This window comes from Nansenia antarctica, assembly GCF_963989245.1.
Source record: "Nansenia antarctica genome assembly, chromosome: 10".
In the NCBI taxonomy this organism is placed as follows: domain Eukaryota; kingdom Metazoa; phylum Chordata; class Actinopteri; order Argentiniformes; family Microstomatidae; genus Nansenia; species Nansenia antarctica.
Genome location: NC_137680.1, coordinates 8471990 through 8484489, shown reverse-complemented (window position 1 = coordinate 8484489; position 12500 = coordinate 8471990). Strand labels below are relative to the sequence as shown.

The window sequence follows — 12500 nt, the reverse complement described above, 5'->3', positions numbered from 1 at the left end:
GGAGACATTCACAGCGATCAGGAGTGCCATGGCAACGCCTCTCATCCAGCGATGCCCTCCATTACGCGGCAGTTCCGCCCTTGCGCCGGAGCATATGGAATAATTGGTGTGTTATTGGTCTCCCGGGGGAATGGGCATGTGTGGCGCAAAGGGTCCCTAATTGGATTTATTTGTTTTGATGTGTTTTAGAGGCGTTAAAGGAAGAGAGACCCCCTCCCCCCATTTCTGTTGGACTTGATCTTCATACTGCTCGCTCTCTCTCTCTCTCTCTCTCTCTCTCTCTCTCTCTCTCTCTCTCTCTCTCTCTCTCTCTCTCTCTCTCTCTCTCTCTCTCTCTCTCTCTCTCTCTCTCTCTCTCCAGGCTACATTATTGGGCAGATAATGACCCACACCCACAGATGACAAGAATGTTTTTAGGGCTTAATATTGAGCTTAATATACACGCCCTATCTGCGTTTATTTCTCGCGTGCCGTAGGCCTAGGTCTCTTGACACGCCTCCGAACACCGCGCCAAGAAACGACTGCAGTTCAAATATGTGATTAAATAAGGACCAGTCATTACAGGCTGCATATCCAGCTGGTTCAGTTTCCTTATTTAGAGCTTTAATTACTGTGTGTGCCGGTACCTTTCTCACCGCAAACACGCAGGACTGTCCCGTGCGCAGGGCTCCGTTTGTAAGCATGGGTGCAAGGCAAGGGCACAGCACCCGTCCCATTGGATCGTGCCGTTAGCGCGCGCGGGCACGAGGATGGATGTCCACTGACAACTCAATAAACTATCAAATTATTATTGTTATTCTCCGCGAGGGGAGCGAGCCCGGGCCCCCGCGTGGCCCGTTTCTGATTTCATTTTAATAAGGTCAGTAATAATCGCGCGAGCCCAGCCGAGGAGAAAACAGCTCCCGCGGGGCCCATTGAGAGGCGCGATGCGCGAGGCCCCGGAGGTGCCACGGAACTGACCCGCGAGCTTCACAAACAATCCGATCACGCCGCTGTCCCCCTGTCTCGCGGGACCCGCCTCGGCACGCCACACGCTCATCCCCATTGTTAAGGCCTCGCGCTAATAAAATTGTCCCTCCTGCAGGCGAGGCATGTCGGGAAATTAATTTTATCTAATTATACTGATGTCACCGCAGCCTTTCAGCGCGTAATTAAAATATGACCTGCGAGCTTCCGCTTTCATTCTTCACTGGGGAGAGAAAAAAAAAAAGCACGAATTGAATTAAATAAATCAAGTGTTTTGGTGGTTGATTGTGTCTCTCGTTCCGGTGTGTGTTTTGTGACTGACATTAGTGTGTGTGTCTGTCTGTGTGTGTGTGTGTGTGTGTGTGTGTGTGTGTGTGTTTATGTGTGCTACAGCGTACGGTGCAGAAGAACGCAAAGTATGTGTGTCTGGCCAGTAAGAACTGCCCGGTCGACAAGAGGAGACGCAACCGCTGCCAGTACTGTCGCTTCCAAAAGTGCCTCAGTGTGGGCATGGTGAAGGAGGGTAAGGAGGAGTTGAACACACCCACACACACACACACACACACTCACATTACCCACTAACACAATCATGTATAATCACTCACACAACTGATTTCCTGTAGAACACACCTCCTAATAAGGGTAAATCTGACCCCTTAGTCTCAGTGGTGAGGGAGTGTGCATCTCTAATCAAGGTCTGATTGGCCGGTAATGGCCCAGCCTATAGCCTGGTCACACAGGTGTACATGCCTAATGGGACTTTCTCACTAGACTAAACTAGGGCTCTGCTCAAAGTCACAGGCGAGAACTCCTAAAACCATGGTTACTGGAAATGACCCCTAACCCCTGCCCTCCGACCCCTGTGTGATGGAGCTCCACTGCTTTAGCCTGTGTACCCTGACACAGTACTACTGTCACATTCATCAGTGTGGCCTGTAAGGCAACAAGAACATGTTGTCTTAAGCAGAAACTGACTGGTACTCAGGATACTGATTTTCCAGTATACCCTATACACCTCTCTGCATTTTACCATTTAGCAGACGCTTTTATCCAAAGCGATTTACAATTAGAGATTACAGGGACAGTCTCCATGGAGTAATTTAGGACGAAGTGCCTTACTCATGGGCATACTCACTCATCCTAGTGGTGGTGTACCCAGGTGGGATTTGAACTCATGACCTTCTGATCATCCTTCAATTCAGTCCAACTCAATATCCACTAGGCCACCCCAACCCTCTCCTCTCTCACACGCTGACTTATTAGATGTGGTAAAAACAGACAAGACTGACACACACACACACACACACACACACACACACACGCACACACACACACACACACGCGCACACACACATTCCAGTATTCACATTATTTATTTGAACACTCATACAGCTCCACTGCCCTCTGCTGGCCAGTAACAGTGGGAATAGTGGGAATGTGGGATCGTTTTAGATATTTATCCCTCTCTCTCTTCTGTTCACTTCTCTCTTCACAGTGGTGCGTACTGATAACCTGAAGGGGCGTAGAGGCCGCCTGCCCTCCAAACCAAAGAGCCCCCTCCAGACAGAGCCCTCCCCCCCCTCTCCCCCCGTCAACCTGCTCTCCGCTCTGCTCAGGGCATACTCACACTGCACACCTCGGGAACTTGACTACAGCCAGGTACATGTGTGTGTGTGTGTGTGTGTGTGTGTCTGTGTGTGTGTGTCTGTGTGTGTGTGTGTGTGTGTGTGTGTGTGAGTCTCTCGCCTCATCTGACTCCGCCACCTCTCTCTGTACCATAGTTCAGTGCTGCGGACCCCCCGTCCTCCTCCTCCGATGCCCAGCATATCCAGCTATTCTATAGGCTGCTCACTGTCTCTATGGAGACCACACGTTGCTGGGCCGACCGGCTGCCGGGATTCTCCGAGCTTCACCGTGACGACCAGAACCTGCTCATAGATTCGGCTTTCTTGGAGCTTTTTGTTCTGCGATTGGCCCACAGGTGAGACAGGACCCCCCCCGGGGAGGAGCCACATACATACCTAGTCTAACCTGAGAGCACTCTGACTAAATGCAAACACACACACACACACAGCTCAGCATGAATTACACAATAAGTTTGGTTACAGATCGTGCCAGACACTCTATACTCGACTTTCTCCATCATCAAAATGGAGTAGTCTGTTCCCTTTGCGTGTGTTACCGTGCTGATATGAGCGTCCATGTCTGTGTGTTACTGTGCTGATGTGAGCGTCCATGTCTGTGTGTTACTGTGCTGATGTGAGCGTCCGTGTCTGTGTGTTGTCGTTGTGCTGATGTGAGGGGGAACAGAACACTGTTCTATCTCTGTGGGTGTGAGTCCAGAGCAGCAGGAGTGGAACTGAGCAATGTCCCCTAGGGACAGAATTATGAATGGAGATCGTCCATATCACAGAGGCTACGCCCTCAGAGTTCCCGTTCCCCTAGAGTGGTGTCTGATGCCCAGAAGCATGTGTGTGTGAGAGTGGGATGTTTTGTGTGAACATCACAATGTACAATGCAGAATGAGATCAAGTAAACAGATACAGATACTAAGGACTTAACAGACCTTTATGCAGGCCTGTCTATGCACTAAAACGTCAAACTGAGCTCTCCGGGCCCCTGTGTGTTTGCTGGTAATTTCTGTGTGTGCGTGTGTGTGTGTGTGTGTGTGTGTGTGTGTGTTTGTGCGTGTGCGTGCGTGTGTGTGTGTGTGTGTCTGAGTGTCAGGGGTAGATACCTGCGGTGCCATTGTGAGTGTCCCAGCCTGTCTGTGTCACAGGGTTGCTATGGGTTACCACGCTGACACCACAATGCATGCGGCCGGTTAAATTTATGGGATGGCCAAGGGGGATGGCTACAAGCTCATCGCTTTGTATAAGCCGTTGTCTGGGACCAGAAAACCAACACAGACACACACAAACAATAGGGTAAAGATTTGAGACAAAGCCTAAGGCTTGTGTCTCTGGTGTTTCTGGTTAAACTTTCATTCTCCTCTGTCCCCCCAGCCTGGTTCCCAGGTGCAGGGTGGGTAGGGGGTGGGTGGTGGCATCTCAGCCCCACCAGGGGGCACCAGGCTGGGCCTCTGACTCACTCTCGACTGGGGACTCATAGAGGCCTCCATCAAACACACACACACACACAGACACACTCACTCTCCACACCAGCAGCCAAGCTCCCACAACACAGGGAAAGTCACACAGACAAAAACAGCACTTTCTTACTTCTGGTCTCTCAGTGTTCTATCAGGCTGCGAGAGCGAGACCCTCCCCCCACACACACACACACACACATACATACACACACACTAATACATACTGTGACTGCTGTGCATTGACCCAATGGTGAACCCAGATCCCCCCCACCTATGTGTGTGTTTGTGAAAGGGTGCATGCATGTGTGTTTGAGAGAATGTGGAGTGCATTTGTGTGCGTGTGTGTGTGTGTGTGTGTGTGTGTGTGCATGTGTGTGTCTCTCTCTCTCTCTGTGTGTGTGTGTGTGTGTGTGTGTGTGTGTGTGTGTGTGTTTAGGGTGAGCAGAGTAAATTTGCTCCGGTCCTCTAGGGCTTGTGTTGCTATCAGTGCTCCATTTTTAAACTGTTGTCGTGGTTATTGGTCGATTACCGTGGTGACGATGTAGTCAGGGCAAAGCGGAATGCATGGCAGAAATACAGGACTGAGCAAACTTTGTGTGTGTGTGTGTCTGTGTGTGTGTGTGTGTCTGTCTGTGTGTGTGTGTGTGTGTGTGTGTGTGTGTGTGTGTGTCTGTGTGTGTGTGTGTGTGTGTGTGTGTGTGTGTGTGTGTGTGTGTGTGAGGGTGTGAGTATGGGGATATATTGCTGGACAGTATTGATGTGTTGCTTGTATGAGTGTATCGTGTCTGCTGTGTCTCTACATGCACCTCCTCTCCTCCATCTCTCCATTCTGCCACTCTCTCTCTCCAGACACATCCTTCAGTCCAAGTGATTCTGTGTGAGAGTGCTCGCATGAGAACCCTTGATGTGAGTGTTTCAACTGAGAGGGGGTGCAGTCCCTCTCTTAAACTATAATAAGGATAATTAGACACACACAGTATTTCATCTCTCTCACATAACTGCTAAACCCAAGAGAGAGCAAATGTTTGTACAGACCGTAATTTGAGGCTCACCCCCCCACACACAAACACACCCACACATATACTCATTTCTCTTTCCTCCCCCACTCTCCACCCTGCTCTCCCCCTTTCTCTCTATCTCTCTCGACTCTCTCTCCCTTTCGTCTCTTGCGTCCCTCCTCTTTCCCTCCTCCCTCTCTCTCTCCCTCTCTCTCTCTCTCTCTCCTGTGGTGGATGCGTCAGCTCTCTGCTTTGGGATTTTTATATGAAGGAAACAGCGCCCATCAGTTAGTCACTAATAAAGAACATGCATCCCTCTCTCTCTTTCTCTTTCTCTCTCTCTCTCTCTCTCTCTCTCTCTCTCTCTCTCTTTCTCTCTGTCCCTTTACCTCTCTTTTTCTCTCTCTCCTCCTCCCTCTCTTTTTCGACTGTGTGTCGTGAGTGAATGATGGTTAAATACATCTAAGAGGGTTTTTCATTTCCTCATTAGGGGTCTGTGTTTCCACTGTGTACCACAGCCAGGGTACATTAAAGCACTAACCCTTCACCTACACACACACACACACACACACACACACACAGATATACACACACACACACACACACACACACACACACACAACCCTCTGCCCTAATCCTTCACCTTCCCCCACACCACCACACGGAAGCACAGGAATGTTTTAAAACGCTCTAATTTGGAAAACACAACTTTAATCAGCTACATGCCTGTGTTTGATGTGCGTGTGTGTTTGTGTGTGTGTGTGTGTGTGTCTGTGTGTGTGTGTGTTTGTGTGTGTGTGTGTGTGTGTATGTGTATGCGTGTGTGTGTGTGTGTCTACTGCCACTGTTTCTCATTTGTAGTTATTGTAATTGTTTCCTTGCCCAGTGTCTTAGACGTGAGTACAGACAATCAAAAGGAGAGATTGTAAGACTCATGTGATCATGTGATTCCCACTGCAGACTCTCACTGTCGCTCAGGGCACAAAGGTCAACTCTTTCTGCTCTATTTCTATACAAACAGTGTACTACTTTGTATTCGCTCTATTTCTATACAGCACACTAACTACACAGCATCTATATGCACTGTATCTATACAGAGATACAAATTGTGTATTGACGTCGAATTCACTTAACTATTGAAATGATTTGAGCATATCTGAATCTCTCTCTCTTTCTCTCTTTCTTTCTTTCTCTCTCTCTCTGTCTCAGGTCTGTGTTGGCAGAGGATAAGCTGGTGTTCTGTAATGGTCTGTTGCTGCACAGGTTCCAGTGCCTTCGTGGGTTTGGTGAATGGCTAGACTCCATCAGAGACTTCTCCTCTCACCTTCAGGGGCTAAACCTGGATGCCTCGGCATTCGCCTGCCTGGCCGCCCTCGTGTTGCTCACAGGTGAGGTTCACAACCAAGGCCGTCAATGTGACAGCAGCGGGAACAAGTCAGCACCCGACCAAATGTTAGGACATTTATTCCGAAGATTTTTTATAAATGTCAATGTTGTTGAAAATCTATGACACACTCGCTAGTCAACTAACAAAGCTTGTTTGGTGAGCCTGCTAACAATAGTAGTGGGGATTACTCACCGAATCCATTGCATTGCAATATTTTGGCTTGACGAGCGAGTGTGTCATTGATTTTCAACAACGTTGCAATTTATTTAAAAAACGTTCAGAGTAAAAGTCTGAACCTTTTGATTGGTTGCCAACTTGTTCCCCCTTTCACCAGCTGCTGTCACATATCTGTTGGATGTCAGTATATTTGGACCCCTCAGTCCATACTGATCATGTATTTTTCATTGCGTTTTCATTATCGTAACGAAGCACTTGAGCTCCACAACATCAGAAGACCTCAACTACATGAATGTTGGCACTTAAGACGGTTTTACTTTAGCTGTACTTGTAAAAGGACATGTTTGCGCATGGAGTTACGGAACTAACGTCTACTGCAGCTGCTGTCTCTGCGCACACACGCAAACACACACACACACCCTCTTCTCTTTGTCCATCGACTTTTCTTTAACCCTCAGTTAACTGTGTCGTCACAGTGATTATTTGGTTACATGTGCTGACGTCACACACACACACACGCACACACACACTCACACACACACACACACACACACACACACACACACACACTCACACACACACACACACACGTACAGACACACATCCCCTGTACGAGAGGTACATCTGATCTCTGGAAGCACCTGCTGCACCTGCCACACACCTGCCTGCTTTAATCAGAGTGCAAGTGTGAAGAACATAGGAACACGTGTGTGTGTGTGTGTGTGTGTGTGTGTGTGTTTGTGTGTGTGTGTGTGTGTCTGTGTCTCTGCGTGAGTGAGTGAGTGCCTCTCACACAGCTGCCTCATACATAAAAAACATTAAACACACATCCCAACTTAAAACACACAGGACAGACAGAGAGACAGGACAGACAGAGAGACAGGACAGACAGAGAGACAGGACAGAGGAGAGAGACAGCACAAACAGAGAGACAGGACAGACAGAGAGACAGGACAGAGGAGAGAGACAGGACAAACAGAGAGACAGGACAGACACAGGACAGAGGATAGAGACACGACAGACAGAGAGAGAGACAGGACAGACAGAGAGACAGGACAGACAGACAGAGAGACAGGACAGAGAGAGAGACAGGACAGACAGAGAGAGAGACAGGACAGACAGAGAGACAGGACAGACAGACAGAGAGACAGGACAGACAGAGAGACAGGACCGACAAAGAGACAGGACAGACACAGGACAGAGGATAGAGACAGGACAGACAGAGAGACAGGACAGAGAGAGAGACGGGACAGACACAGGACAAAGGAGAGAGACAGGACAGAGAGAGAGAGACAGGACAGACAGAGAAACAGGACAGAGGAGAGAGACAGGACAGACAAAGGACAGAGAAGAGAGACAGGACAGACAGAGAGACAGGACAGAGGAGAGAGACAGGACAGACAAAGGACAGAGGAGAGAGACAGGACAGACAGAGAGACAGGACAGAGAGAGAGAGACAGAACAGAGAGAGAGACAGGACAGACAGAGAAACAGGACAGAGGAGAGAGACAGGACAGACAAAGGACAGAGGAGAGAGACAGGACAGACAGAGAAACAGGACAGAGGAGAGAGACAGGACAGACAAAGGACAGAGGAGAGAGACAGGACAGACAGAGAGACAGGACAGACAGAGAGAGAGACGGGACAGACACAGGACAAAGGAGAGAGACAGGTCAGACAGAGAGAGACAGGACAGACAGAGAAACAGGACAGAGAGAGAGACAGGACAGACAGAGAGACAGGACAGAGGAGAGAGACAGGACAGACAGAGAGGCAGGACAGACACAGGACAGACAGAGAGACAGGACAGAGAGAGAGAGAGACAAGACAGAAAAAGAGACAGGACAGACAGAGAGACAAGACAGACAGAGAGACTGCACCGTCTCTGTTCTTTTTTCGATGTTATATTTTTAAGGTTATATTTTTTCTACACCCCTCCTCCACCAGGCCCTTATCCACCCCCCCCTCCCTCCTCCACTCCCCTCCTTTTCACCTCCCTTCCCCTCTCTCCCCCCCCCCTGGGGGAGCACTTAACTCTGTGCCAGATCGACCGGCCCACCGTGGAGCTCGGCTCCGGAATGGCGTCCGCACTACTCTCAGTGGCACTCTGCCACCTCGGCACAGCACACAGCACACTGCCACAGCAGAGCCGCTAGAGCCACCAAGCCATCGACCGCAGCAGAGTGGCCACCGCAGAAAGACAGCCATCGATCCCTCCCTAGGAGCTCACACAGATAGAAAGCGAAAGAAGGGATAGTGAGAAGGGATAGTGGGGAAGTGAGAGAGTGTAAGTGGCCTGAAAGCTGGAGTGAATAGAGGACCGTAGCGACTCTGTTGCAGCACACACTGAGCAGACAAAAGAGTCACATAAACAAAGATTAAATAAACTACAGATAATGGACAGCTCAAACTGAAACAAGCATTACAAACCTCCAACCATGCAGCACTCACACACACACACACACACACACACACACACGCACACACACACACACACACACACACACTCTCTGTCACATACACTCAGTCAGTCACTGTGTGTGTGTGTGTGTGTGTGTGTGTGTGTGTGTGTGTGCGTGCGTGTGTGTGTGTGTGTGTGTGTGTGTGTGTGCGTGTGTGTGTGTGTGCGTGCGTGTGTGTGTGTGTGTGTGTGTGTGTGTGTGTGTGCGTGATGGCTGGACACCCTGTTCTCCACAGAATGAGTTAGTGTCACATTAAGGCTGGACGAGGTGCCAGTAGGGTTGCTATGGGCAGCGGAGTGTGTGTGTCTAATCTCATTTGGCTGCTCACAGGGCCGAATAATCTACTAATTGTTGAGCACTGGGCACTTGTGTTTATGTCAACCTTTTAGTGTGTGTGTGTGTGTGTGTGTGTGTGTGTGTGCGTGCGTGTGTGTGTGTGTGTCTGTGTGTGTGTGTGTGTGTGTGTGTGTGTGTGCGTGTGTGTTTGTGTGTGTGTGCGTGCGCGCGTGCGTGCGTGTGTGCGTGCTTGTGTGTGTGTGTGTTTGTGCATGTGTGCTGGTGTGTGTACATGTGTGTACATACTATTCAGAGGACTTATTAGGTTAGGAGGCGTATTGATCTGTAATCTGTGAATGAGACAGGTTAAGGTCTGTTTAACAACATGAGCCGCAGGGCCTAATGCGATGGAATTGAATATAAAAGACGATGTGATTTCTGGGTGCTTTCAGCTGGGTGAGCTTCGGTTTGGGAGTGTGTGTGTGTTTAATGTCCCCCTTGCTGTCTACAGTCTTTGTATGTGTATGTGTGTAACATATCTCTCTCTTTCTCTCTGTGTCCACAGAGCAGGTCCCTGGTCTGAAGGACTCGAAGCGCGTTGAAGAGCTTCAGAATAAGGTGGTCTGTTGCCTAAGGGATCACCTGGGCTTTGGCCCTTCCTCTTCCTCCAAAGCCGCGCCCCCCCTGAGCCGCGTGCTGGGCGTGAGGGCGGAGCTTCGTTCCCAGAGGACCCAGGGACTGCAACGAATCTTCTACCTGAAGCTGGAGGATCTTGTCCCGCCCCCACCCCTCATCGACAGGTTCCTGGACACTCTGCCCTACTGATGCTGGCTGGCCTAACTCCAACCCATGAACACACATGTCACATCCTGTTTTAATCCTGCCCCCCAGGAGCACGCAGACACGCCCAGAGGAGAGAGGATCTACTGACCTCTGACTTACGTAGAGAGACAGCCAATCAAATCGCTTTTCACTTAAAAAGGACAACCAATCAAAATGCTTTTCACACAAAAAAGACTATTATACAAATGCTTTACCACTTTTTATTTGATCCTGATTTTTTTTGTCGTACGAGGGAGGAGGAGGGGTTTTAAAGAAGACGAATGAAAAATAACTTTTCCCTGTCCTCCCTCAGGCTGGGTTGTATCTCGTCTTGTTAAAAAGAAGACAAAAACATTTCTGAACACAGAGGTTGTCTGTGTTTTTGACCTGGTTAAGCCTGCACTGGTCTGACGATCTGTTTTGGGGGGAGGGCAGCTGGGAGATTTCAGGCTACTTGAATGAACTTGTAACACTCTGATGATGTCCCAGGGAAACACAAGGTGTGTTTTTTTGGGTTCCTCCTGTGCAACAGGGACGTTTTCTTAATTAATCGTATCATCAGCCAAGAGCATTGTTGGACGTGAGTGTGTTTAACACAGCAGCCTGTGTGTGTGACAGCTTAGACACAGGACGGAGCCTTCAACAGAACGCATTAAAACAGAACTTTGAACATATCGAAGTGACTATGGTGTTTGGCTCTTGTATCTAAGTGCAATTTCTTAAAGTGCTATCTTATAAAAAAAAAAAAAAAGGAACAGCAGATAGATAAGGAAAGGTTTCATTTCAAACTCTAAATTATTTTAATACTAAGAACTCATCCTGTACTGTCTGTAGCTCAGAGAGAGAGAGAGAGAGAGACAGTCTCATGCTCACAAGAGGAGAGGAGACACAGCGCACTAACCATTGATGACTGAGTCACTCAGACTTGAACTTGCTGTAGTATGTTTTTTATTAACTCATATTTTTTAATTAGGGGGGCGAGTAGGATTATGGAGGAAAAGAACGCAAGCAGAATTTGGCTTAAAGCACTTACACCCCTCGGAGGGGGAGAAGCACAGACACACACCCACCCTACTCCCTGAGTGGAGGAAGACAGAAGGAGGAGAGCAGGAGAGGGTGCTCGACAGATAGCTATAAGGGCAGGGGTGAAACATTCCGCAGTCATGCCCTTTTTGTATGTTTATATAGTGGAGGTGGTGTGAGAGTGTGGAGGACGTTCTTGCATACTGTCTTTGTTTGTACGTGTAGAGGAGCAGGATCATATGCATGGTGTGTTATAAGCTGTTATGAGCTGTCATAGCCTGTTATAACAGCTCGGTCTGTGTTTATGTCTCAGACTGTGACTATGGGAATCTCCCCAGGCCTCCACCACCCACTCACACACTCACAAGCAGCGGTTTGAAATATGAAAAAAAAAGCAAATTCTATAGATATATAAATATATATATATACAAAACTAATATTTTGAAGTGTTTTTAGCTTTTTCAAATATTGTGGTACGAGTTGTGCATTGTTTTTTGAAGAAGAGAAAAAAAAAGAAAAAAAAATGTTTTTCTTTTTCAATGTCCCTCTTTGGTTTGACTTTCCTGTTTGATTATTTTTCTTTCTCTTTGGTTCACTGGAGTTTCTGTTCAGCACTTTGAAATCATAAACTAGTTCTGATTATCCTGTCTGACAGTGTCTGGTGTTTTTCTCCCTTAATCCTTCCCTATACACAGACTCTTATCTGCCCTTTCGTCAGGAAAACAAGGAAAACTAGATTATTACATCATCTCTTATAAACTACAATAAATACGACTACAAATGCAAGTACGAAAAGATGAATACATGTGTGCGTAAGATAAGACGGTGTGTGTGTGTGTGTGTGTGTGTGTGTGTGAGAGAGAGTGTGAGTGCGTGTGTGTGTGTGTGTGTGTGTGTGAGTGTGTGTGTGTGTGTGTGTGTGTGTGTGTGTGTGTGTGTGAGTGTGTGTGTGTGTGTGTGTGTGTGTGTGTGTGTGTGTGTGTGCACAGTGGGGATGTGCCTCTTGACAGGTGAGAGGCCTCATCTCTCCCCCAGGGACCCTCAGGCTCTTACACAGAGAAGAGGGGGATTAGGAGGGTAAGGATAGGAGAGATAGGGGGATGAAGGGGGGGAGGGGGGATGTTCATGTTAGCATGAGGTCCAGATCAGCCTCCAGCCTCGTTAAACAGGATCGATCGCCATGGTGACATTTCACAGCAAACCGTCCATACTGTCACTGCCTTCACTCACTCTCACACACACACACACACACACACACACACACACACACACACATGCATAGACACACTCAAACATGC

The 12500-nt window shown here is 48.4% G+C and overlaps 1 protein-coding gene across 2 annotated transcripts in view; it reads left to right on the top strand.

Moving 5' to 3' along the window:
- Positions 1–10182, top strand: part of nr4a3 (nuclear receptor subfamily 4, group A, member 3) — a gene marked incomplete at its 3' end in the record, with an annotated part of 20744 nt that extends 10562 nt beyond the window's left edge. For both annotated transcript variants that reach the window (XM_080541315.1, XM_080541316.1), the window contains 5 exons: positions 1360–1489; positions 2462–2625; positions 2748–2947; positions 6265–6443; positions 9923–10182. In XM_080541315.1, coding sequence (XP_080397441.1) covers positions 1360–1489; positions 2462–2625; positions 2748–2947; positions 6265–6443; positions 9923–10182 — 933 coding nt within the window. The remainder of the gene's footprint in view (positions 1–1359; positions 1490–2461; positions 2626–2747; positions 2948–6264; positions 6444–9922) is intronic.
- Between the last annotated feature and the right edge of the window lie 2318 nt (positions 10183–12500).